The following is a 27569-nucleotide window of genomic DNA, read 5'->3' as shown; positions in this document are numbered from 1 at the left end:
GTCTTTAAGACTGAAATAAAGACCTGAGTAACCGGGTCGGAGTTCATGGATGAGCCCACTTTGAGCAGGAGGTCCCTTCCCATACCACTTACTCTGCGACACAATGAACTTATAACACAATCCAGCAGTCTTTTTATATGCAAGTACTAGTAGCAGTAGCCCTTTTTCAAACAGTAGTCCATGGTCAGACACTGTGGCACACTAGTTTTGTTAATTACTTGGTGAGCAAGGTTACAGAGTTTCTGCTGTAGTGCTGAAATATGTTTTCCATGGCTGTGTGTTGGCTGAATATGCACCAGGAAACCAAGGCTCAGTTCTGTGGCAGCTGAAATTCCTTTTCACGGCAACTCTCTTGCAGGAAGAGAGACTGTTTGGTGACATTTTCTATCCATTTACTCTTAGACAACCTGTGCACTTTTCCATTAACTCCACTAATTTATTTATGAAACCATTATGAAGAAAAAACCCCTAGAGGCTTCCTCTTCTAATGTTTATTCTGTTAGGCCAAGTAGCCAAGCTCTTTCAGGCTGCACTTAGGTTGGGATGCTCTTCATACACCTTCAACTGAGCTGTGCGCAGCTAGACTCCAATGGGGGGGACTAGAATGAGCCAAGCATCCAAACTGTGTCTTTTGTAGCGTTTGTGGTATTTCTCTGCCCGAGCAGGAGGCGCTGAGCTGCTACAGGCGCGTTGGTGCGGCGGGAGCGCGGTGACGAGCGCGGGGGCTGCGGCCGCTCCCTTTCCTCCGCGCACGCCTCCCGCCCAGCGCGGGGGCGCGGGGAGCGCGGCGCGGGCGGAGCGAGCCCGCCGCTCCCCGCCCTCTCTCCGCCCCTGGCCGCCGGGCGGGCCCGGCCCGGCTCTGCCCTGCTCTCCCCTCCCCTGGCAGCTGCGAGCGCTGGCAGCATCGCGGGCGCTGTCTCGTCCGCGCCCAGCCGGCGGGAGGCGAGGGACGCTGTCCGTCCGTACGCGCTGCACGGCCCCGACATGTTCCAGCTCCTGCGAGGCTTCCTTCTGCCGGCGGCCGCCTGCGACGGGAACAGGGATGGCGAGTCCCGCTACGCCAACCTCTTCCGAAAGCTGGACCTCAACGAAGACGGGAGGGTGGACATTGCCGAGCTCCAGACGGGCCTGCGGGCCATGGGCATCCCTCTGGGGAAGGAGGCGGAGGAGGTAAGCGCGGGCCCGCGGGCGCTGCCGGGCCGCGGGGAGCGCGGGGCGAGGCGGGCCCGGCCGCCCTGCCCGGGGACGGGGCGCGGCCCGGCCGCGGCTGCAGCGCCCGGGAGCCGCTCCTCGGGCGAGGCGGCCTCGGGCCTGGCGTTTTCCCTCCCCGGGCCGCAGTTCCAGCGGCAGGGATCGTGTTGTACAGGCACGCCCCGGGTTGTAGGCGAAGGGTCCCGAGCGCGTACAGCTGTCGGCGCTTCCTCTGCCAAGTGGGTTTACTCATCATGTGTGGACTTTTGACATCCTTTGACTTCTTGTTGAGTGATATTCTGTAGCACCTTCCTCTTCCAGTACTATAAAAGATTGTAATTTACAGCTTTTGTCCGCCACTCCACCCATGCATAATCTAGATCAGAGTAAATGAGGGTTTGCTTTGGGCAGCAGGTAGTGTAAGCCTTTATAGCCGTAGGTTGTAATTTCAGAGCTAGTTATTTAAGCCAAACGCATAGACATGGAAGTTATTATTCTTGACATGGACTGTTGTCAGATATCGAGGCCCTTTATTAGAAAATGCTCACTTGTAACAGGAGCCATCAAACCGTGAAACTGACAGTGCTGAAACTCTTGGTGGTGTGGCTTCTGCAGTGATCAGTTGGACTATTACATTCCTTTGTCCCTTGTATCAGTGTTGTGACCTCAAAAGTCAGTAAAACTTAAGTCATCAAGCATTCCAGTGTGATGCTGATTTACACTAGCAGCTCTGACCTGTTACCTGGAAGAGAAACTTCTCTTTCCTAATTATTTTCAGTAATCCCCAGGGATCAGCATATAAAATCATTTAATACACAAATCTGTGGGAGCAAGTATTTGTGTGGTAAGGCAGGTGTGCTGACAAGACACACATAGGTTTATTTGTGCTGAGCAGGCACACGTGAGAAGTGTGGGGGAAGCTACTGTTGTAACAATTCTGCTTGTTTCAGTTTAAAGAATGATTCCATGGCATTCCGCTGCTGTGCCTGTACTAGCTGTTGCATACTTTCTGAAGGAGGTGCAGGAAAAGGAACTTAAATTTCAACTCCATTGTTAAAAGGTGTATTGGGTCAATAATTCAGTGACCTTATGCTGATTGTGTGACAGTTTTTTCCCTGTGGTCTGGTTATTTCATCTCTGTTTTGCCTCCTTCTCTTATATTTAATTCTCTGTCTCCTATACTTAAGAGAAAAGTATCCAACAGGCCTCTTGAGTTGAATGATGTTTATTCAAGAGTATAAATGAAAGCACACTTTCACTTCAGTGTTGCTGCTGGTCAATATCATCTTTACAATAGGCACCTTTTCTGTTCTTAGGCTTTTGTAATTAAAGGAAGAACAGGTTGGCCTTTTTGGTTATCCATGAGAGTTGTCAGTGTTCAGAGCATGCTAGCTACGAACTCCAGTCACACATTTATACACACATTGTTGTAAACCTGTTGTACCTGTCTGACTGTAACAATTTGGGGGCTTTACTTATATTGAACAATGGGGAAACAGGTGACCAGCTAATTTTGTGGTGTTTAACAAAGGTGGTCTTCCCACACAATTCACTGAAAGCGCTGGTGTGCTGCTGAATATTTCAGCAACTTAGAATTGAAGTTCCAAGTTCTTTCTCAAAATCAGTGATCTTCATTAATAGTGCAATAGGTGTCAGATGATTCTCAGTTGCTTCAGGATAAACTGACAGGGATACCCATGAAACAGACATAATCTAGACATACCTGGATGTAACAGAGAGCAGGAACTGCTGCCTTAGTTGTTAAAGACACACCGAGTAAACAATACAAGCCATGAGTCACCTTCTCATTTGGGAGGAGTGGGAGAATTGTTGGAGTGCAGGGAAACTTCCGTGTGCTGACAGAAGTTGAGCTAACTCTGGTGGGCAGAGTTGGAACCAGACACTAGCGTAGTGCCTTTCCTGCCTTTTGTGGCTAATCTGCTTCCTGTCCTTTCTTGCAGCTCCATGCTGCTTTCTCCCACTTCAGGCTCTAAAGTCATGTTCAATTCATTTTTCTTACTGCTTGGTAAAAAGGTATTTTAATAATGAAGTCAGATATTGAATCATCATATTTGGAGAGACAAAGTAGTCTTATAATTACTAATAACCAATGAGTAAGGAATTGAGATGTAAAAATATTATATGATGGGGCAAAGTGTTTTCTTCTGAACTGCCCAGCCCTGCCAGCATAGTGGCACCATGGCATGGGCAGAGCTTGGGATATCCTGGAGCAGAGTCAGTTTTGCTGCTTCATGGGTGCATCAGAGACTCAAGCCTCATTATGTTGATGCTGGTCTGTGTTAGGTTTTGAAAAACCTCTTGCAAGGCTGCCTTCCAACACATAGAATGAAATCCATATGCCTGGGAGTGTTTGCCATTGTCCTGAGCTGTACAGCTGCTTTCTGGCTAACCCATGGAAAAGGGACTCTGAGTGTTCCTGGGTTTCACTGCAAAGTCAGTTGGTTGATCCAAAGTTGTACCACCTTCCCAGTATAGTGTTTGTGCTGCTAGTACTGTTTTGCTGTTTTGTCTTTAAGTGTGGTTCCTCTCTAGAAGGAATATGCATGTTTTTAAAAGAATAATAGACTACAGGTATGCACCTTCCATCAGCTGTGAACCTGTGTGGTAAGCTTTGGAGGTGGCTTGCATCTCCCTCTAAGGAAGAATCATTTTTCCCCCATAGCTCAACCTGACAGAACCTCCTGACTATGTTCTACTTGACCTGCCTTTTGGCAGTATCTGACAGACAAAAGTAAATGACTGGAAAATCTGGAATGTGTGCTGCTTGCAGGCTGCCAGGGTGACTCCTGTTTGATATTTAGGACATACAATACCTGCCAGGAATGGGTTACTTTGCAAAGCTTTGCAGAAGATTCCTGACACAATGTATCGTTATCTGTAAAGGAGGAATTCGGGGTGGTAACTATCAAATGTTGCTCTACAAGCAATATTAACAGCTATTGTACAGTGACTTTGATAAGCAGGGACACAAAATAGATGCTGGGATCAGATCACAAATGATCTCATGCTGTGTCTTCAGAATGCCGTGAGTCTTGTAGGCGGGAGCACCATAAATGGTGTGAGTGGTTGGATGAAGTACTATTTTTGTTCATCCTTTCCTTCTGCTGCAATCAGTCCTTACAGTAAATCTGTAGGAGGTGAACCTCATATTTCAAGCTTCAGTTTGGGATAGGAACAGCCAAGTATTCAAATTCAGGTGCTGTTTATACATTGAGTTCTGGACTAGGAGTAGGAAGATGTTACTGAAATGAATAACTATATTCTGGAACCAGCCTAATGATCTTATTTGGACTAACTCTCTTAACATTTTGGTATAAGCCTTTGGCTACATTAAAGCTCTTTTGGATTGAAAAAAAGTGTGAAGAGATCCCTCTGTGTGGTGGACACAGGGCCTAGTGAGACTAAATTCACAACAATCACACTGTCGTCTGTTTAGAGTAATTGGCTGTTTCTGAAAATTGAGTCCAATCACTTCTAAAAATACTCGGAACACTTGAAGTACGTTTCTGCATTTAAACCACAGGAAATTGAGAATTCTGCCAAGTGAGGCAGGCCCTGTGCTGTGTTCCAGTGCTGTGTCTCAGCCTGGGGATGGCTGACAATGGCCCAGGTGTGCATTGTTTCCTTCTGCGCTTTTCTCTGGCCTCTAAAACCTGCAGCTAGATAGTGCTCCAGAGCTTGAGCTTTCCCTAGCAGTTCTTAGTCCAGAAAGCACACACTTGTTTAGTGACTGAGCTAAATATGTCCTTAAATATTTCTCCACTGCTTTATTAAGATTTTTGCACTTATTTTAATTTTGGTAACTTCCCCTATATGCAAAATTAGAAGGGTAGTAGACCAAGGTAACTGAAGCCGCCTTAATCGTGTTGTAGCTTGGCTAGAAACAGAAGAAAGTGACTACTTTGGTAACTTGGAGGAAGATACATGGGTATCTTGTATCACACTGTATCTACTCTTAGAATTGTTCATACCTGATATACAGATCCACAGTCTCAAAAGCTTCAATTCTTCCCTGTCTCTGTGTCATTCTGTATATGAATTGAAGCTTTCTCTCACCTTATGAGTTTGCCCAAAACCTGGTATTATAGATTTAGGGTAGTCTGGCATCTTCAACTTTTTATCAAAACAGATGTCATGTCATGTGATTGTAGAAAACTGGAACCATTTAGTTCCTTTAAACTTCCATTTTCTGGTCATAATAGATGTGATGATTATGACTGGTTATGGGGACTTAATTGTGAAATACTGCAAATATCTTCAGTAATGTGTTCAATTAGTAAATTGGAAATTGAATGTATTAAATTTACTTCCATTGCAAGCAAACATCTCAATCATTATTTCATTCCTATGGGTACAGCTTCAGAAGCTTACAACAGATAAGTGCTGTAGTTTCCAAGTCTCCATATGAAAGAGCAAGATGAATCTTAAATTTGTTTTCATAACACTTTAGACATCCAAGGAGATAAAATGAATTATTTTTAATACTAATGTGATAGGTTTTTTTCTTGAACAGTGACAAGGTACAGTGAATGATTAATTCTTCCTCCTGTTGCTGCAAAGTGCAAGAATGCCAAGAATTCCCAAATATGGGAAGCCTCACCTCTGAGACCTCCCTTAACTGCTGTGTTGAAATGCTTTGCTAAATCCCTGTCTTGAGGCAGCAGTGTGTCCCAGGTGAACAAACAAGGGAAACTGTTAAATCTTTTGAAATTACTATGGCTGGGATGCCTCAGTCGCAGAGTTGTCCTATTTAATGGGAAAACTCAGTCTACCAAGTATGCTCAAAGTCAAAAATACTAGTGTAACTTGCAAAGAATGCTGAATGAAAGTTCAAGGGATAGTTTGCATCTTCCATGTATGCTGTTTCAGATTCTTGAAATTTAATTCATAGCTATGAGTTGAGAGAGTTTATCCAGGTCCTGAAGGAGCAGCCTCTGCGAGGCATTTTGGGAGAGCACACTCACACTTGCATCTTGTCCTTTTTTGTCTCGTTTCTAGAGATTCTGTTAGCTGAAATGGACCAGGGAGAAGATCTCTGCCAGTGCTGCCCTGTTGCAGGGGAGAGCGGTGCTCAGGACAGGGAACAGGAAGGGGAAGCTGTGCAGCTGATAGCAACATCTGCTGTGACAAGGGTGCAAGTCTGCTCTGCTGGGGTGGGGGCTCCTAATGTCTGTCTGGAGCAGGCTTAAAGAGCCTGCTTGGATACTCTTTACATGTCAGTAGTGTCCTTGGGGAGGCAAGAGAGCAAAAATGAATGCTGAATTTGGGCAAGTTGGGAGGCCTTTAGAGGCAGTGCGAATTCTGGTTTTACCCAGTGTTGTGCAGGATTGCTGGAGGTGAAGTGTCAGTCTGGTTCCTGTGCTGTGGGGCTCACTGGGCTGTAATGCTGTGTGAACACATCCTCAGGCCCTTTTCCTTTATGCTGGATTTATCTCCCAAGTGATGTAGTTTGACAAGGCTGACTTTAAGAATCTTTGCTAGAGATTTTGGGTTATCATAGTCTGCATAAATTTGTGTAGTCTTAGCAGATATAAATAGGAAAAAGACTGTCTGCTATGTGTCCAGTAAAGGAAGAAGTGTTGTGTATACTTCAGCTGTGACTGAATTTGGCAGCCAGTAATATTACACCTGAATAATTTAAAACTGTAGACTGCAGAGCTATGTGAATGGTTAAAAAGTACTTAAGATGAAAAGAATTGAAAAAGGGAAAAAAACAATATCATGATTGGTTTTATGTATAGTAACTCTGATTTTAAAAGCAAATGTGAAATTTCCTTTAAAAGGAAATGTGAATGTCTAAAGACATGATGATGTTCTTACTGTGGTGCTGGAGTTCTTTGTGTGCAGCATTTGTATCTGTGCCCTTTAGAACTCTGGTTGCAGATTGCAGAACACATAATTGCTACTTGCACCAGTGATGTGTCTTGAAGTGCTGTTTTATGCTTGTGTCTTGTAGATAGCATGATAGGAAGCAAGTAACTTCTTGATGAATCACTTCCTATTAAATATTCTTTACATTATATTAATTAGCTGAAATAACAAGCTAATGAATAGATTGGCAATCCTTTCTACTCAGCAGCCCCACCTTCTATGCACAGTTCAGTTTTGTAAACAGAATGTGAAGACTCATGCACAATGCACAAATAATGATACTAAATAATATAAAAATTAGACTGTGAATTTGAAAGAAAAGTCTGCATAAAACCATCAAGATTTCTAGTGTACTGCATTCATTGTCTTTACGTTGTAGCCATGAATGTGTTAAAGTTCATAACTTTGGCATAGAGCAATCTAATAATTCATCAGGACACTTACTGAGAAGGGTAGGGAGTTTTTGATGTGTATATAAAGACTGTCTGTAATTCTTTTTTTTTCAACAGACCTGCCGACTGACTTACATTTCCACACCAAATACAGAGGTCTTCTGATGGAGTAGGAATTCAACACTGCAACATGATTTATATAATGGAGGAATTTTTTTAAAAATACCTTCAGTGTTTCAGTCTGCTCATGGCCTCTTGTGTTGGTTGTGCAGGACTTGGAAAGTAGCCGTATTAATGAAATATGCAACAGAAAAAGAACAAAAATAGTAGAATTATGAAGAAAAGAAAAGAGGAAGAAAGACAAAGGTGACAGTGTCATGACCAAATAGGTCAGCACAGGAGCATTTTAGTCTGTTTGTGTGAAGGCTTGTAGCATTAAAAAGAAAGATCACAGAATCCTAGCATTGTTTGGATTGGTAGTGATTTCTAAAAGATCTTGTAGTCCAATTCCCCTGCAATATAGCAAGGTTGCTGTATCAGGTTGCTCAGAACCCCACCCAGCCTCACCTCAAATGTTCCCAGGGGTGGAGCATCTGCCAGGCTCCGGGCAACCTGTGCCAGTGTTTTACCACCCTCGTCGTAAAAAACTTCTTCCTTATATGTAATCTAAATCAACACTCATTGCATTTAAAACCATTCTCCCTGTCCTATTGATAAATAAAATATTTGTCTCTTTTATAAAACCCTTCAAGTACCAACAGGCTGCAACTGAGGAGCCTTCTCATCCTCAGTCTGAAAAATTCCAGCCTTTCCTCACAAGCATCTCACAGGAGAGGTGCTCCTGCTCTCTGATCATCTTTGGGGCCTCCTCAGGTCCTGCTGTACCAGGTCTGTGTCTTTCCTGTGCTGAGAACCCCAGAGCTGGATACACTGCTCCAGGTGGGATCTCATGAGGGCAGAGTAGGGGAATGGAAGCTCCCTTGAGCTGCTGGTCATGCTTCTTTTTCCACAGCCCAGGATATGATTTGCTTTGTGGTCTGCAAGCACACATTGCTATAGCTCATGCCATCATCTAAACTGTGTTCCTATATCTGTCAGTAATTAACAATTCTTTATGTGGTCACCATTTCATTTTACCCAGTGAATTATCCTTACTGCTTGGGATTACAGTTTTTAGACAATGAGAAAAAAATTGGTGTGCCTTGAAAAATAAACATTTGGATCTGAGCCTTTGTGAAGGTGAGGTGATCCCACAGTAAGGCAGTAACAAGAAATGGCAGGTTTTATGTGGCAGGCATGCCAAACATTGTTTCCCAGGGCTTGTAAGCGAGTGTTGGCACCTTGGTTCCTGCTCTATTGTAAGCATGCCTATTTTAAAATGCATCCAGTCCTCCTCCATCTGAGAAGCTGGTGACCCAGGCACTGGGAGAGTGACAAGTGGCTGTAATTATACAAAATCTGGTGGTATATTAAATGCAGAAGAGCAGAGTTGGATTCAGTGTTGAGCTGAAGTGGGGAGTGATTGACTGATGGAGTAGTTTGTGTGTGGAGGCTGTGGAATCTCCTTCCTTGAAGATGTCCAAGACTCAGTTGGATGTGGTCCCACACAACCTAATCTAATTAGATCTAATTAGACATGCTTTCAGCTGGGGTTAGTTCAATGGACTCCAGAGGTTCCTTCCAACTTGAATTACTATTTGATGCTGTGAAGGGGCAGTTTGTACCGAGGACTCAGTGTGCCAGGCTCCCCACAGAATCCAGAGGTGTCTTGCTGCTGGCTATGCCGAGAGTATGGAACCCCCCCCAGGAGGAAGTTTCTGCCTGCCAAGTAGAAGACAAGCTTCTTTCGGTGTTCCTGTTAGTTTCACAAACTTGCAAATTACTGATTTTAATCTGAAACCCTAACACCCACATGATTAGTTCACCTCACAGACAGCAAGAGGCTTTTGTTTGCATGAGCTTTTAGATTTGTACTGAGAGAAAAACACATGTGCCATATGTTTTTGTTCCCTGTCATTTGTGTCCTGCTTTGCTGAGAGTGGCTGAGACTGACTCGAAGTCTGGAAAATGACTGTCACAACAAAAGTAGGAAATGGAGAGTATGTTTGTGCTTACCATTTTCTCATTGTTGCAATATGGATTGCATTTCTTTGGCAGATGAACTGAAAGGTGTCACCCTTCACATACAGAAATTACCAGCTCTCAACATAGGAGTTTCTGTTTTCTTTGGTTCACATCATCCTCAGCAGTGGAGATTTTACTATAATTATAATTTAGTTCAAGTTTTGTTCTCACAGATATGTGACACAGAAAACCACTTTCCTTGTTCTGCATTTTGGTTTGTGTAGTTCAGCTAGCAATTGGGAACAGTAACAATTGGTGTGGAGTAGAACTCACACAAAGTGATTGCAAGTGTCACATATGTCACCTCTTCTCAGGAGGGTGTGGGAACCCAGCAGGACACTCAGACCCTGCAGCATGAAGTGCCGTGAGTGGAGTAATTGACTTGATTTTTACAGTGCACAACTTGCTGTATTATGGAAGGTAAATAAGTTGCTCATTTCACTGGCGTACCATGTCAGTTTGCTCCATTTCATTGAGAAATCCTTGATAATCTTATACATTTTGATTTTTTGAGATGAAACTTTGAAGTACATTACTTTTTGTAAAGGGATAGGGAAGATGAAGGAGGCAACATAAATTGTGTAGATGCCCTCAGTCTTTTTCAGACTCCTGCAACAAATACCAATACGACCAATTTTCTGCTTCCTTTGTGTTTAGTTTCTGTAGCCTAGAACTTGTTGGACTTTGGTCTTTTGAGTCCTCTACTAATTAAAGAGGAATAAACAAAATTAAAACCAGATTTAGCAGATTAGAACAGCCATTCAAATCTTGTTGAGGGTTACTTTATTCAGAAATTACTGTTGCACAAGGCAGTCTGCTGAATAGAAGATATGTGGAAGAATTTTTGGTGCTTGAAATTGGGAAGAATTTCAGCTGCAGAAAAGAAGGACACCGGTGAATTTTTCAATTCAGTTTTTCAATTTCAATTTTTCAGGATCAGGAGCATACACAGCTGCCTGTGCTTGTGAATGAGCAGCTGCTGGATTTCTGCAATTCCCTTCACTGTGCACAAAAGCCCGGTGCTCTGCTGCTTCATTCTTGGCCTTCTGTGATCTGCACAGGACTGAAGCTGAGCGAGGCTATTCTCATTTGCTGCTTTTCAGCATCTCTGCTACACGTAAGCTGCAGTGCTGTGGAGCTGCAGTTAGTGAGGAGGTCGTGCTGTCAGCTCGGTCTCCTGTCTGCTACTGAGTGCTCCCCCCTAGGATTTTGCACATTGAGGGGACCCACAGGGACCAATGTCCAAAGGAGGGGATAAGACATAATTTTCCCTTAAATCTTGTGTTCTGGAGCAGGGTTCTGGGCTGGTTTCCCTGCTGCCTGACAGGACAGCAGTGCTGCAGCAGCACGAGGAGTGATGGCAGTGGCTCTGGCCCTGCTGTGGCCGTGGCTCTCCGTGCCCAGAGCTGCCCTTGCTGGGCTGTGAAGCCCAAGCTCCTAAACCCTGCAGAGCTTCCCTGGGCTTTGCCTTGAGCACAAGACTCAGTAATTACAGGCTGCTGCTTGCAGGGCTGTTACAATTGCCCTTCTCTGACAAGTAAGTTTTCTCACATGGAGATGGTGAAGTCTCCTGGCCTGTTGTTGGTGAAGAAATGTCTGCCTGTGTTTTCCTGCAGTCCTGGCAATTGCATACCATGCATTCAATGCATAGTTAATTTTACATGAAGTGTTTCTATCTGCAGGACAGTTCCTAGGAAGCACACACAAGGAAGGAAGATAAGTGTGTTTGTGTTTGTTTAAAAATGTAGTCAGGGCTTCAGTTTGGAGCAGAAAGCCATGTTCTCTCAAATGCTGCGGGCTGCAAGTGCCAGTGAGGCAAGTCTTTGTCATTTTTGGTCAGCATTTAAACAGTTAATTGCTGTTTGCATTTTTTATCTTTATAATTCATAATTAATAGACCACTTTATTAAGATGATAGTCAAGGTTCTGCTTATTTTGTTGACAGATTTCATGTACAGGAAACACACAGGCTTAAGCTTGTTCTCTCTCAGGTTTTTCTCTTGTCCCCCACCTCTTCCTCCAAAATTATTTGATACCTGTAGGTGTGACTTGCCAGTGCTGGTAAGAAACATTAAAATTTCTGCACAGTAAAGTTATGTAAATAATAAATAATGCTTTCTTAAATATATATTTACTGCCAAGTGTTTTCTCTCCCTATGCAAATATTGAGTGTGTTAAATTATGAAAACAAAATGGTGCTTTGTGACCTGCTGTAATTTGGACAAATAAAATATTAATTTTTCTCTCAATAGAAAATTTTTAAAGCTGGGGATACTAACCAGGATGGACAGCTGGATTTTGAAGAATTTATGCAGTATCTTAAAGAACATGAGAAAAAGATGAAACTGGCATTTAAGAGCCTGGACAAAAACAATGATGGTATACCTTGATTTATTTTATTTGTTCAAACATTGTCTGAAGAAACTGCATTAAAAGTAGTGTAACCTATATTTGTCTGACTGGAAAAAAAAGCTGTGACTGTGGAGTCCTTCTTTTCCTTAACATGATCATAATTAGAGTTTGCTATAGATAAAAAAAATTAAATATAGTCTTTAATATTTTTGTTTTCTCCGATACACTGAACTGGGGCTCCTTGTTCCCCAAATGGAGAAACTGTGAGAAAATTTCTGGCTATTTCTAGCTATTAAAGATAAACCAGTTTTCACTAACTGTATATATGCATCCTATTTGCTTCATCATTGTAGTAGAAAATCAAAACACATCATCTGTGCTAAGTTGATTTCTTTAGATCATCTTTGCAATTATTCAGCTGTTGCAATGAGCTCCAGGATGCTAAGTTGATTAAGATCCACATTTTAAATATGTATCATCTTTGTTTTTTTAATGTTTCAAGGAAAAATTGAAGCCTCAGAAGTTGTCCAGTCTCTCAAGATATTGGGTATAAACATTTCAGAAAAACAGGCAGAAAAGATCCTGCAAAGGTCAGGAATTATTATTTTTTGAGGTAGCTTAATCTTCCTTGTATTGTTAATTTCTATATTTTTCTATTTCTGAAAGGGGGATAAATGGGATTATGACTTTGAAAGGTGTTGGTAGTGACTATGGGAGCATCTGGTTCTGGGAGGAGATTTCTCTGTAAATGTTGTTGATAGAAAGAAGCACTGTATTAAGTTTTTTAATGGAATAGGACAGATGCACTTGAATAAGAGAAGCATAGTATTGAAAGGCCATGGCAGATTCAGCCTTGAAGTCACCATATGGGATTTACAGTCAGTTTGGAATTTACAGTTGTTATTTGAAGAAGCATGCACCACAACAGTTATTGATGTGATAACCTAGGTTTAAAAAAAAGGTGGGTGGAGGGGGAAGAAAAAGCAAAAAACCAGAACAAAACCCTACCATTACTATTTCCTTATATAGTTTTGTTCAATTTCTTTTCAGTATTGATGCTGATGGGACAATGACAGTAGACTGGAATGAGTGGAGAGATCATTTTATGTTTAATCCAGCTACAGACATTGAAGAAATAATTCGATACTGGAAACATTCCACTGTAAGTTCAACTTCCCTTTTAACCTAGTGCAGCTCTTAAGTTCATCTCTGATGTGTTAATTTGTGATATTGAGTATAACAGCTTCACGCTTGTTGTATTTCAAGCATATCTGTATTGTTTGGTTTTCCTTTTCACTTCATGCTCTCCCATTTACGAGCAGGATTGTGTCAGATGAGTTCCTTCTGAACGAACAACGTCATCTAAACTTTGCAAATAATTATCAGTAATTCTTAGGACAGAATCTTTTTCCTCTTTTGGAGATATTTCACAGAAAAATAATAACCACAATATTAAATATTTTTCTTTGCAGGTTACAGTACAATTTGATTTGTTGAAACAACTTATATAGATATTTTAACTGTTTGTTATGCTGAAATTTGTATTTACAGCTATATAGTATCATTGTAATTATCATACAACCACTGGTGTCTTGACAGGTGATTTTGTCTGCACATTGTGCTCTTTTGTGCCATAGAATTTAATTTAAGCATACAGAATATACAGCAATAGGTTATTTATTTGCAGACAAATTTTTTAAAGTTTTTATTGCATGGAGCTGTTAACACCTCAGTGACTGATTTTTAAGAACAATGGTAAAGTAAGTAAACCAACAGTAATTCTGTTTGCTAGATATCCTTCCTGTAGATTATTGGAGGAAATAAAGCAAGGTTGGATGCCTTTGAATATAGTGAGACCATTTATATCTCCAGGGATTAGTCAGCATTTCCATAATAAAAAACATTTTATGAGATCTGAGAGCTTTGAGTGTTTGACACTGTACAAGGTCAGCTCAGGAATGCTTGCCAAAAGGCAGTTAGCTCCCTGTTTGCTGAAGAGAGCACTTGAAGCACTGCTATGAGATCAAACAGTCCTGGTCCCAGCTTACTTAGTGGAAAAAAACTTTGCTTTAATAAAATGCTCCTTATTATTATTATTATTAAACATAAGATCTGCATTTTTTGGTTTTTTATTATGGAATGTCATTAGTTGCCCCCAAGGAACAACTGAGGGAGTCTCCTGTGATCTTAGTGTTGCAGTCAGCTGATGACCCAGTTATCACAGCAGGCAAAATCCAGCAACACAGCTGGTCTTTGAGATAAGAGCAGATGTGAAACCTCCCAGCCTGGCTGGTGTTTACATACAGCTCTTACAATTCTGTTTTTATAATATAATTGCTACCAGACCCTTCCAGGCAGATAGCTACATTGGCATAGAATTATTATGGTAGCTGTGGCCTTTGTGTTATAAACACCCTCAAATTTATCACATTTATTTATTTATTTATTTATTTATTTCCTTAGTTGTATTTCGGTCTCGGTACACACAAAGTTTAAACCCAGGTAGATACACATATTATCTCTTAGAACACTGAATTTGTGTTTTGAAAGTTTTGATTGATTGTTCGATGTTTCCGTGGTTGAGCAACTGATGACACCTTACTTTGAAACCTCAAATGCAAGAAAGATGAAAGCATTTTCCAATTAATCTCTTCTGTGTTCAATATCCAGAATAGGTGGTGCTTATTCTTTTTCTTCAGTGGCTATATTTACACTCTGCATTCTGCAGGTTGTGTCCCAAATGACCAGGACAGTGTTTTGTCTACTGACAGAGAGAGAATGCAGCATAAATTAGGGATATAATGTCTACAGTTAAAATCAGTGGTAGTTCAAAAGTTTATCAGTTACCACACTTTCTGGTCAGTACTTATCAGTTATTAATATATTTTTGTTCTTTTTATAAATATAATTTATGTGTAATAGCAGATTTGCATTATCTACAGTATATTTTTCTCATGTGTGATGATTATAGGTTACACTTAAAAGCAAAAGTGACGTGAATTTTCATAGTGCCTGTCTTGGTTTTATCATTAAAACCTATATTAATGTTGTTCTTTGATCAAATCCAATGGCAATACAAAAGTGCCCCCCTTAGTGAAATGTCAAACTCTTATAGCTGAAAAAAGTAATTAAATGTGTCTTTGAGTATAACTGATGATAAGAAAATCTATAAGGCATCTGTCAAACTATTCATTTGGTAGGATAATACACAGCAGTCACTGGAAATAGAATTTTCTGATACATCAGCTGTTAAAACTCTGCTTTAAAATGTTGGGGAGTGTGGGAGAAGGAGACATCCCACATGTGTGAATAAATTACCGTGAGAGAAATCTCTTGTTAGCAACCTTAGGAGATTACCAAAGTAATCCCACAAGACTGTCTGGTGAAAGGTTAGCTGCAACATATAAGCATTTGGAGCACTGCTGATCATGACAGAATGTCTTTGCTTGGGCCATACTCAAGGAGGAAGCCTGTGGTAATTTTTAATGATGATGGTGCAGTCTTTGAAATGGTGGGTCTGTGGTGTTATTGCTCAATATCTATGTAGACGTCACTTAAAGTTCATTTTCATTGAATAGCAATGCAGAGCAAGTTAATTATATAATGCAAGTTAGAGACATTTTTTATATGTAACTAGCACTTTGTTTGCACATTCTTAGGTAGTATATTCATTTGGAGTTAGAACTGTGGGTAAAACTGAGGTGATGGAACGAGATAGTCACTTGCACATCTTTGCTTTGCATTCATACAGGTATTGGATATAGGAGACAGTTTGACTGTTCCAGATGAGTTCACGGAGGAAGAGAAGAAGACTGGGCAGTGGTGGAAGCAGCTGCTGGCAGGAGGAGTGGCTGGTGCTGTCTCTCGAACAGGTACAGCACCCTTAGATCGCCTTAAAGTCATGATGCAGGTAGGTGCAATGTTCAAGAATTTCTGGGTTTCCAGTGCATCACTTCAGTTTCTAGAGATCTGTTGGGAAAAAATGGGGGGCCAAGGTCAGTGTTTAAATTGTAGAGGTCTGGCTATGTTTTGACAATTTCCATTTTTTGTGTTTATAAAAATGGTATTTTATAGATGTGTGAAAAAAATGTAAGCACATTGTTACAGTACTTCTGCTACTAAAATTAGATTTTTTTCAATAGTGATACAGTTTTTCCAGTTGGTATATTTAATCAATTTAATACTGATGAGTTTTATAATCTAATCAGAGCCATGTTCTGTACTGTGACTTTGGTTTTGGTTTTTTTTAGGTTCATGGTTCAAAGTCAAACAAAATGAATATAGCCAGTGGTTTTAAGCAAATGTTGAAAGAAGGTGGTGTCCGATCCCTTTGGAGGGGAAATGGTGTGAATGTTGTGAAAATAGCTCCTGAAACAGCTATTAAGTTCTGGGCTTATGAACAGGTAGGATGATAAATCAACAATGAAAATAATGCTAACTGAAGTCCTAAGTCACTCTCAATGTTCATTATTGGCACTGTTGTATTATATAGGATTGTTGTCATCTTGTCCCCTTGTCCCAAATTGTCCCCTTGTTGGGGATTTTGTCATAGTAATTTGAGTGACTTTCAGATTTAAAATAGCCTGTAGAATACTTACTATTAGGCAGATTTTACTGTTGCATTATAAGCAGTGCAAATGAATTATATCTGTTACATGTTGCATGGCTTTGTGTGGAGTACTGCATTCATATCTAGATTGTTGCTGCAAAGTGAGAGCAGGCAAGAACTTGGCACATTATGCTAGCTGAATTCACAGGGGATTCATTTGAAGTCAAATATCACAGTGCTATGTATGATGCCCTCATCCTGGATTTCAGAGTTATATTTACCTCTGAATCAGCTTTAAGCATCATGTTAAGGCCTAATCCTCCTTTGGAAAATGAACTCCCATTCTGGTGTATTTAAATGAGCTTTATTTTTGCTCTGTGAGGCATACTAGTGCCTCAAGTAAAGCCAAATGAGCACACTGCACATCTCTATAAGGAGGAGATAAAACCAACAAAATACCAAATAAATTTGGGATGTTGCAAGACTGAACAGCAGATTTTGGTGCCACAGAATAACTTCGGGCACGTTATTCTTTTACTCATGGAATGACAGTGTGTACAGTACTCAAATGCTTCTGTGAAATTGAATCTGTGCTTCTGTGAAATCTTTCATTCTTTGATTGGACAGCTGGATCTGCAAGGGGATTTGGTTCCTCTTTGTTTTCTGGAGTTCTTAGTGTAGGTACTCTTGAGTTGGCTGTTTGCAGAACACTGATGATACTGTGGGTGACTGAGGTATTTAATCTAAGAATTCTTGCAGGCTGGAATGTTTTTTATTGTGTTCTGGAGAATCTTTTTGGGTTAGGAAATGTGACTGTAAATACATGGAAAACTAAGAACAGGCATGTTCTTATGCTCTTATGTTCTTATGCTTGAAAAGACATTTTGTACTATACTCTTACCTTTTATAACAACTCTTACCACTCCTAAAAAACGTGTGTTTGTGTTTTAATTATACAGTATAAGAAGATACTCACTAGGGATGATGGAAAGTTAGGCACTGTTGAAAGATTTGTATCTGGTTCTTTGGCTGGAGCAACAGCACAAACTTCTATTTATCCCATGGAGGTAAGAGAATCTGCTTCCACTGGAACCTGGAAAATGTTTGGTTTGTTTCCTAAATAAACCTCATTTTGCTCTTGAAAATATTGTAAAAATTCCTCTCTTATCTGGTACCCTAATTTTTTTTGCTTTGGACTTCCTTTCAGACTTTCAGTGCTAGGCATTTTAGAATGTACTAAGTTCTAACTGATTCTTGTGTTGTTTTGCTTTATAATATTTTTAAAAACAATATTTAAATAAAACCTAGTGAAGGAAGAAAGATCATCCAAGAACATTTAAAATTCAGTATGTATTCAAGCATTTTGTAAATTGGTCATAAATCCTTTTCCTGCTATATGTAAGGAATAGTGTCTGGTCAGAACTGAAGTTCTTTTGTGTTAGGATGGGAAGCTGGGTCTGATAAGGAGAAGAGTGTGGGGGAAGGATGTAACAGCTGCAGCTCAGGCTGGGTGGATTGGCTGCTCTTTCCCCTGTAGGTGGTACTACACACTGCAATTTAACTAGTGTTAATATAATAACTGCTCCAGTGTAACTGTAACACACCATTTCACAGAAACAGCGTGTATTTTCTATACTGCTGGTTCCCCAGAAGGTTTATCACTTGTGCAGAACCTTGTTGGAATAGATGTTGGGGCTGGGACTAAACTAATACCAACATCAAGTTGGGTAGAAATGGCAAATCAAATGTAACCTAAATAGCTTTTTTCATGGATGGGGATTTCATTAGGAATGGAACAGCTTTCATTGCTGAAATAATAATGATCTCTTTAAAGAGCATCCTTGTTGTTCCAGAGGGTGAATCCCAGCTGAGCTGAGTACAGAGATGGGTTAAGTTAGGGAAGAACTGAAACATGATGTAGATTGTCTGGATTACACAGATCAGTGGAGATAAGGGAACTGTTCTACAGTGTCTTCTGGTCTTCCTCACAAAGATAGGGAACTGTTCTACAGTGTCTTCTGGTCTTCCTCACAAAGATATGGTACTGTCCTGGAAGTGTTTTTAGGATGTTTCTAAGTAAGAGAGAAAAGCCAAGTGTCAGGAAATTCCTGAGGAAGATGCAGTCTTATGAGGCTTTAAAGTAGACCAAATTGTTGCTCAGGAAACTTCCTCTGTGGTTTCTTTTGGATGCTGTTACTAATTTCTTTGTTCTAAGATACAGTACAGACTTGCTTGCATTATTAATCAGGTGCTGGGTTTCAGTAGTGAGACACAATTATTCCTTGTATTCCTCAACTACCTCTGTAAGTGTCATACTTTTTGAAATATTATTTTCTTAATAGGCTTTAGTGTTCCCAGATCAGCAGTATCATCTGCTAGCATGTTAGTACTCTCACTTGAGCCTTAGCTAATACTTGTATGGAATATTGCCTATGCTGTTGCCCTCAAGTTCATCAAATAACTGCCTGTTTTAATCAAGAAAATAAAGCTAAAATGCAATTTTAAAAGGCTAAGAATTTGTAAGCTAGTGTATAGTAATGTGTGGTGCCCTGCACTAAGGACAGAACTTGAAGAAGCCTGCTGCTAACAATGCCTTGCCAGTTATCAAAAGAGATTTGCAGCACCAAAGTGGAAAGCAGTTCAAGAGAATTCAATAAACAGAAATATACTGTGTATCTAAACTAGATTAATAAATAGGTATGTAATTAGGACTGCTATTTTTTTTTTCCTTTTAGGTTTTAAAGACCAGATTGGCTGTGGGTAAAACAGGGCAATATTCTGGGATGTTTGACTGTGCTAAGAAGATTTTAAAAAGAGAAGGTCCAAAGGCCTTCTACAAAGGCTATATTCCTAATATTCTGGGTATAATTCCTTATGCTGGCATTGACCTTGCTGTTTATGAGGTGAGTTTAAATCAGTGAATGCATGTAGCTGTCATTAATTAATTTACAAAAATCATCAATATTTTTAGAAAGTTTGTACTATTGCACTATTACAGCTGGTTCAATTTTAAAAAGACAAGTGAGTGAGACTTTCCACTGATGTTACTAGACCTCAGTGTTTCTGTTTGCCCCTCTTGAAGAGGCAGATGGGCCCTTCCACGCAAGAGTACCAAGCAGGAAATGTGCAATGAGAGGACTATACAGACCTTGGCAGTAACACAAGCTTTCATACTTACCTAACCCTGTTAGGCTGGAACATACCCATTTTATAGGAAATATGTGCCTTTAAAAGGATATTCATATTATGATAGTTTATACATTTTTTGCCAGTTGTTAGGTTTATGAGTGGGTTATATTAACCTGAATTCCTTCTGTGTCTGTGCATGTTACCAGAATTCTTTCTGGCTGACACAGCTTTTCTGAGGAGCTTGAAACACTGCTGTCTTTCCTTTCCAGAGAAACTGGCACCTATTTCACCACCAGCAATGCTGCAAGTCTTTCTCTACCTTAGATAATGTGTGTTGCTTCAAAGTATCTTAAATAACTCAGACACACACACTAATTTTTTTCTAGTCTAGACAAATCTTTTTTTGACACTGCATTAGCCATCACCAGAACTGTCTGAACAAACATTTTCAAAGCTGTGTGGAATTTCTTTTCTACAGTTTGCATCCTTGTTTCTGCATTGGATGATGTGCACAGATGTGTGAGCTTTCATTGCACTCTGTGGGGTGCTGGGTTGTTTCCCACATCCTCTCCCCAAAGTATTACAGGTGCATGGGCCCCTTCCTACTGCTGGATCTTTTAAGGATTTCTCCTCTAGGTACTAACTGTTGTAGTCTGGTTGAAGTCCTTCCCTGTGTGCTAAGGTGTTTACCTGTGCACTTCAAGCATGTAGTGAAATTGGTCCAGTGAAATTGGTGCTTTTCAGGATTGAGCCCTTAGGATTCGTTATGAATAAAGAAGCACTTGTTTAACTTTTTGAATGCAGATCTCTTGTCTTACTGTTCAATTTTATACCTTGGCAGCTCTTAAAGAGTACGTGGCTAGAGCACTACGCATCGAGCTCTGCGAACCCAGGTGTTTTTGTACTCCTGGGCTGTGGCACCATTTCCAGCACGTGTGGGCAGTTAGCCAGTTACCCTCTGGCTCTCGTCAGAACACGCATGCAGGCCCAAGGTGAGTTCTCTTTCCTGAAAGTGCTTCTGTGTGGTCACGTGAAAATTGCATCATGGGGATAGCTCTAGCAGAGACGTAGGAATAAAAAAATAAAAATTGGAAAAACTAAGGATGTATCTGGAAAACTCTTCTTAATGTTGGTCTCTTCTCCCTCTTACCCCCAACACTGTTGTTCTTCATACTCAATTTAAAAAGTAACATTTCAAGCACTGGTGCTTTATGTATTCTGAGAGCCACATTCCATACAAGACTACCAGACACAGCCACTGTCATAGTCTGGAAGCACTCTTCTAAACTCTACAATGTTTTCTAAATTTTAGAGATTAAATGACAGGGCTTGAATTGTCCTGTGAGGGTAGACAGCAGTGTTTGCTCTGTAGGGCATTTCATTAGGATAGTTTCATAGTTGAGATTTTTGTTTGATAGGTTTCTGCATAGACTTAAGGATGGGAGCCTAGATTTCCAAGGAACATAGGTGGATAATGCTTTCCACTGGGATTAAGACAGATGGATATCTCTCAAATGTGTGGGATTAAAACTGGACCTGAGATAGTAGGCTCATGATCCAGGTGTTTGAGACTTGCTCAAGATTTTGAATATTACCAGAACTGTTTTATAACACATTATCTTTTTGTTCTAGCTTCAGTGGAAGGAGCTCCACAGCTCAGCATGGTTGGTCTCTTTCAAAGAATTGTTGCTACAGAGGGACTCCGAGGACTTTATAGGGGCATAGCCCCTAATTTTATGAAAGTGCTTCCAGCTGTCAGCATCAGCTATGTTGTATATGAAAAAATGAAACAGAATTTGGGAATAGCATGAAATGAAGGAAAAAGGTGAGATGCTTCTAATGCTGTTGGAAACACCAGAACAATAATGTTTTCTCAAGTAATCTGCTCTCACAATTAGAGACAGATCTTTATAGAGAGATGCTGCAACTTCCACATTTGCCCTTAAGTGGGAAGAAACTTTCTTAAATTTTAGTTCACCATTTTTAAACAGATACTTATACTGCACTTTAAAATGTCACTGAGTTGAAAAAAAAAATCAAGAAACTGTCTTTAAATCAGCAGTATGTTTTTATTTTTAGGAAATCATGCATATTTTACTCATTGGGGTTTTTTTAATTTGTCCTTTCTAAATGTGTATTTGTCTTCGATGAAACCAAAGGTAGGAGAAGTTTATACTGCCTTGATCCTGAATATATGAAAGTGACTTTGTGTTTTGTCATGCTGCCTACACTCAAGCAATTCACAGGCGACATTCTGCATGCCTAGAAGTGAGCACTTTTGTTATTTTGGAAGACTTAATATTAAGTTCATAAGAAATTGCATCTTGGATACACACAATGATGGAATAACACATTAAAATATAGCCCATCACCTTTGTCTTCAGGCAAACCTTTTTTATTTGTCATTATTTAAGGAGCCTGAGAAACTGCTGTTCTGCAGTATCAGAATACCTCAAATGGATTTACACGGTATTTTTGTAATACAATCAGCAATTTTGATAACTTGCTTCACTGGACCTGCTTTTCATTGCACTTGTAAATGTCAGCACCATTAACCATGGCAAAATTTGGATTACAGCTGCTCCATGTTTTATAGGATCATAATACAAAGGAACAGAAAAGCTTGGATGTTAGGTCCATTCCATACAAGTGCAAGTAGCTATTTAAAAACAGGATGGAGGATCCAGTATGAAGCTGGTAGTAATTGTAGTACAGCCAATGGCAGAGCTGTCCATAGCTCTGGGAACAGGAATGCTTGTCATTTTGGACTCTCCATTCTTTCCCTTATTCAGAGGGCTACATCCACTCTGTGCTTTTAGAGGATTGCATTATTATGTAAAGGATTTTTACAGTTTTGTCATGCAAGATCAGTCTTCCGTGCACATTGGCTGCGGGTGTGAAATTGGGATAATAAAATACTGAAGTGTTTTGTCCAGGTGACCAAGTGGCAGTGCTGACCTCAGGTGCCCATCAGATTGGTGTTAATGTAGCATGCAAAGCATGCATGCAGATCAGCTAGTGCTTGAGAAACAGCTCCTCCTCAAAAAACAAAGCAGCCCTTCCTCAATGCACATTAGGTATTTCCCTGTACAAGTCCTTCCAAAGTGACTTCCTTTTTTTTTCTTTTGGTGTGTGTGGAGGGGCACACAGTTGCCTTCAGGCCTGAACACTGAAATAGATTAACAGTTGTTAGCAGACTCATTTGTTAGGCTTTTTCTGCTTTCTGTAATGTGTAGTGTCTTAATCTTGGTAAATTCGAGATTATACTTACCTTGACCTTCTAAAAGCAACTGCTCTTAGACCACTTTCTGCAATTGGATTACTGAAGGAAGAACTTTATTCTGTTAAGGTCATTAAGGGTCTTCTTTTTAATTCTTTCTTTTTTTGGGTGGACATGAGGGCTGTGTGAGTTTTTTTGTTTGTTCTTGGTTTTTTTTAAACAGAAAAATAAGCAAGAAGCAAAAATAACTGCCTGAATCTCCCTTGTTCTACATATGCTTTGGGCTATATTTCTCAAACAGCAATCACATGTAAATTTGTGTTCAGTGCTTCCATGGCTGGTGTTTATTCTCCATAAACTGATACATAGCAATTCTGTAAAATCTGTATTATAAAGTTTTTTATCACATTTCAGAAAATGGCAGCTCTAGCTGTATTTTGGCCTACCCTTTAGGGAAATCTTGGACTTTGCACTTTAAAAAAAAAAAAAAAGTCATTCTATCCAAATCATTTATATGTATAATGCCTTTCTGATCTGAGTTTTCCTTGGTTTTGCCAATAACTTTGTACCTTTGTGGGATTTGTGAGATCAGTTGCTGGTAATTTTGTTTGACTGTGACCAATGAGCAAATGTATTATGTGTATGATGTAAAGATGACTTTAGCATTTCTATCTTCCAGACTTGTTCCATTTTGTTTATAGTGTGCAAGTGCCATTATGAGTATTGAAATCATGGTGACCTTTTCAAATGTTGGAAAGATGAGCTGTTGCAGATTTGATTTTTCATTACGTGCCTTGATGATGACTGTGTTCAATTGTGTATTTTTTGTCTCTTAAATGTATGTTTACCTTTGTAGCTCTATAAAACTACCAATTTGTAATAAATCTTTGTTTCCTTATCTGACTGGAGTGTGCTGAGCGTGTTTTTTTTTCAAGGTCTAATAGATGTCACTTCTTTATTGCACCATATGCATAATACCCAATGTAAAAAATGAAGGCAATTGATCTAAAAGTAGGTTTCAGACTAGACTATGCTTTGCTATTAAACTGATACTTGAAAACAGTTGGAGATAAGTCAATTATCATCCTATTTACAGCTGTCTCATTGCTTAATGGAAGACCACATGTTGAATATTTTTGCTTTTCATTGAACAGTATTAGCCAATAATTTGCTTCTGTGTGCGTTGCGTGACAGAACTCTTCATAATCAGGGACAAACATTCTTGCTTGTATTACTGCTGATCTTGCTTTGTTGTTAATCTTAGTTGTTAGTCAAAGGATCAATATAAAATCTTTTCAAGGTAATTGACTTAATTTACTCTGCATGTGTGGTATGGCTATGCTGCTAAAAGCTTGTTAGTAGCCAGCTTTGACAACTCCTTTTGAGGTTTTCGCACCAATCCTTCAAATGTTAAAGATAATTGTAAACAAATTAGGGGAAGCTTTTCTTGTCTCTGCTGCAAATACAGTTCTTGTAACATAAGATTTAGAAGAATTATTTTAAGGAACGGAAGAGGTAGAGGCACAGTGTATGATTCCTGACTAAGTGAACAATTTGATCTTCAATTTGACTTGAGGCAAGAATGCTTTTAATGGCAAATGCTCTGCAAGAAGAGCCCAGAAGGGAAAGGGAAAGATTATTTGTTCTCCCTTCAAGATCTGTGTGGAGTGTGACAGCAATTCAGTACCATTAACACTAGAAAACACTGCAGAAACGGCATGAAATCTAAAATAGTGCTGCCAGTGTGTGTCTTTCCCTCTTGCTTGTGGTTGGCTGCCTGGCAGGGTATGCCTGCTGCAGCAGGGGCATTCCTTACAGTGGCAGCAGCCAGGCCTGAGCTGCCTGGCACACCTGCCCATGGAAAGGTGAACTCTGTGTGCTGAAAGCCCCTTGGCAGCTTTTCCTTCTGCTGAAGAATGCCTGGTGCCCAAATTAGCCTTCAGAGGCCCAGGCTGAGGCAACTTCTGTCCTTTCCTGCCTTGCTTCACAGCTCTGAGCTGGCTGCACTCGCCGGTACAGGCAGGATACGTTGGCAGCTTTTTCTTTGTGACTTTCTGATTTTAAACTGTTTGATAAGGTGTACAGCAAGAAGTGTGTTGCAGTAAGTGGTATTGCCATGTGTATTTATATAAAATATGATGTCTCAACCTGCAGGCTATTTGCTGTGCAAGGAAGTGTGGTTTTTAAATGCTTCCCCTTCTGATGTCAGAGTTGTCCTGGGAATGGCTTTTAGGACTCGAATTGAAACAAGATACTGATCCAAAACTGTACATTGTGGAGAACATAATTGATAAGAACTGGATATTTAACACAGAGTGATTTGGGAATATTGACAGTTTTGGTGTGTAACTTAGGAGCAGCTTCTAAGCCCTCTTGGTATCTGAAAATGTGTAGAAGTATTACCTTTTTTGTTATTTGTCCAGGGTAAAAATTGTCTGTGTCTTGGCAACTAAATAAATGCTTGAGTATTGTGCACCTAAACTCTTATACGTTGCATCTGCTTTGCTAAAGGGCCAGCAAAGAAGTTTGTTATGTATTGTGTAAGTTTCAGAAAACACCCATAGTGTGTATACACATGCATTTACATCTATTTAAGTGTATACATGTATAAAACCTTCTCTTTGCACCAACTTTGTGCATCTCCTTTGTGCAGCAGCTGAAACAGCTTCCAGAATGGCCTTTTAAAAACTTCAACACTCTTGGAGCCCTGAAACTGCTGTCGCTGCAGAGCTTTCCCCTGCCAGCTCAAAGGAGGAGATTGAGAAGTAAGCTCTCCTAAATAATGTGGCAGTGGTACTTTTGCTAAAATCCAGAACGGTTTGTCCCCCCATGGCTCATGTGAACTGGAATATCTAGTGCCCATCCCCTTGAAGGAGGTGCTGGCAAAAGCCTTGGCTTGCAAGGTGGGAGTGCAGTAGGTGACCTTTTGGATGGGTTCTCGTGCCATTTTCAGCTAAGCCTTTTGTTAACATACTTGCCCTGTAGTTTAGCTCTTGCTGAGGCTCTGATGCAGAAGGACTCGCGTTTTCCCTAAAGCAAATGCCACGGATTTTAAGTGTTACAAACTTGTGAATGAGCCCCTCTCTCCCTGAGGCTCTGATGCAGAAGGACTCGCGTTTTCCCTAAAGCAAATGCCACGGGTTTTAAGTGTTACAACTTGTGACTGAGCCACTCTCTCTTCCAGCCTAAGCAGCCCTCTCTGGGCTCTTTGCAGCATGGTGCAGGCTTGGATTGCATTCCAGCAGTGCCATCTGCTGTCGTGTTGGGGCACCCATTTCTGAGGGACGGCTGTCGGGCTCAACGCTGGAGCTCACTCCCTGCAGTTACTATCTTCACAGCGGAGGAAAAGCACTTCATAACGGTGCAGGATAGGCCCAGCTAAGCCATGTTTTTATCACAGAACCATGGAATCCTGGAGCTCACTCCCTGCAGTTACTATCTTCACAGCGGAGGAAAAGCATAACAGTGCAGGATAGGCCCAGCTAAGCCATGTTTTTATCGCAGAACCATGGAATCTGTTGGCTCGGAAGGGAACTACTGCTTTGCTGTTGGCCCTGGTGTGGGTCTCTGTGATGGCATGTCCCTGCAGCCTCCCCCATGCCTTCCTACCCTGTGTGTTGCAGTTTGGTAATGGGGCCATTATGCTTTCCCTAATTAAACAAATTCCTTAACTTTAACTGGCTTGCTGTGTAGTTAAACAGCCTCTGCCTCTTCCAGCAGTTCCATTCATTGCATTGATACCACTTTTACAGGGGATTTGTGTATGTTTGCTCCATCTAACCCTACTAGGTTAAACGTAACATAGCTTCATGGATTTTTAAGCCCACACTCTTACCTCCTTTTATGGCCTCTTCTGATAACTGCAGGCCAGTTAGCTTAATTAAATTACTTCAGTGTGTGTCTGTATCTGTCACATTCATTCCTTCCAGTGTAAAAAACCTTTCAAACAGCTGAGGCTGTGAAATAACTGTCTAAAGGAGGAGAGGTTCAGAGGCTGGGGTGTTTTAATAGGACTTGGTTTACAAATAGGATTTCTGAGTAATCTTGGTGGCACAGATTACTGTCTCAATCCTGGCAGTAGCTCTGATGCCATCGTTCTGAAAGTAGATGTGTATAAAATGTCATCTTTGCACAATAAATTCTAAAGCTGGCAATTCAGATTCTGTGTGTATCTCAAATGTAAAGATTTTTACTGTCAGCTCAAAGATTGCTTGCAGTATACAGCAAAGAGCTACATTTTGGAATCCCTTTCCCAAGATTGTTGCTTCTTTTTTCTCACTAGCTGGATGGATTTTGCAAAGGTTTTAGTCGGTAAAAAGGACTGAGATATAATTGCAAATTTTGATGGTGATGAGGAAGGATCTAAAATTCTGACTTATGCATTACCACAGTGATCTTGTTTGTAAATTTCAGAATTTCATAAGTTCTGAAATTACTCTCCATGGCTTAGGGAAAGGTTGTGCTGTGTGCATGGAAAACTCCTGGACTCCCCAAAGCTCCGTGACTTGCTCATACAAAGCCTTCTTGGCTGGGGTGGCAGCAATATGTAACCTATCCTCGTTAATTGTCTGTACTAATGAATGACTGACAGTGCACACATCTGATCCATCTGCCACATAAATGTTTAATTTTTCTTTTGCCAATCAGCCAGAGTCTGGCAGATGCTGTGCAGCAGAGAAAAATCTGCAAGTGTGGTGTTGCATTACTCCACAGGGAATTG

At 40.5% G+C, this 27569-nt stretch overlaps 1 protein-coding gene across 3 annotated transcripts; it reads left to right on the top strand.

The window, feature by feature from the left end:
* The first annotated feature begins 618 nt into the window (after positions 1 to 618).
* SLC25A24 (solute carrier family 25 member 24) lies at positions 619 to 22665 on the top strand. Of its 3 annotated transcripts, XM_039726302.1 has the most exons (11): positions 1036 to 1170; positions 7593 to 11414; positions 11852 to 11978; positions 12454 to 12541; positions 13002 to 13113; positions 15703 to 15861; positions 16202 to 16354; positions 17460 to 17567; positions 19236 to 19403; positions 20471 to 20621; positions 21262 to 22665. In XM_039726302.1, exons 2-11 carry the CDS (start codon positions 11376 to 11378, stop codon positions 21438 to 21440), a joined length of 1284 nt encoding a protein of 427 aa, XP_039582236.1. In that variant the 5' UTR covers positions 1036 to 1170; positions 7593 to 11375; the 3' UTR covers positions 21441 to 22665. The 3 variants fall into 3 exon arrangements, with proteins under 3 accessions (XP_039582237.1, XP_039582235.1, XP_039582236.1); XM_039726301.1 differs by lacking the exon at positions 7593 to 11414 and having other exon boundaries at positions 631 to 1170; XM_039726303.1 differs by lacking the exons at positions 7593 to 11414; positions 11852 to 11978; positions 12454 to 12541 and having other exon boundaries at positions 619 to 1170.
* The last annotated feature ends 4904 nt before the right edge of the window (positions 22666 to 27569 follow it).

The sequence above is a fragment of the Passer montanus genome, unplaced genomic scaffold (genome assembly GCF_014805655.1).
Source record: "Passer montanus isolate IOZ18808 unplaced genomic scaffold, ASM1480565v1 scaffold58, whole genome shotgun sequence".
NCBI classification, from domain to species: domain Eukaryota; kingdom Metazoa; phylum Chordata; class Aves; order Passeriformes; family Passeridae; genus Passer; species Passer montanus.
Note: the sequence above shows the minus strand (reverse complement) of the source record. Positions and strands in the feature narration are given on the sequence as shown.

Bases quoted from the DNA above. Each gene is read 5' to 3' on its own strand.
- SLC25A24 (XM_039726301.1), top strand. From the start codon at position 985: ATGTTCCAGCTCCTGCGAGGCTTCCTTCTGCCGGCGGCCGCCTGCGAC. The intron at 12,542-13,001 runs GTCAGGAATTAT...ATTTCTTTTCAG, and splicing joins GCAGAAAAGATCCTGCAAAG to TATTGATGCTGATGGGACAA. The intron at 20,622-21,261 runs GTGAGTTCTCTT...TTTTTGTTCTAG, and splicing joins AACACGCATGCAGGCCCAAG to CTTCAGTGGAAGGAGCTCCA.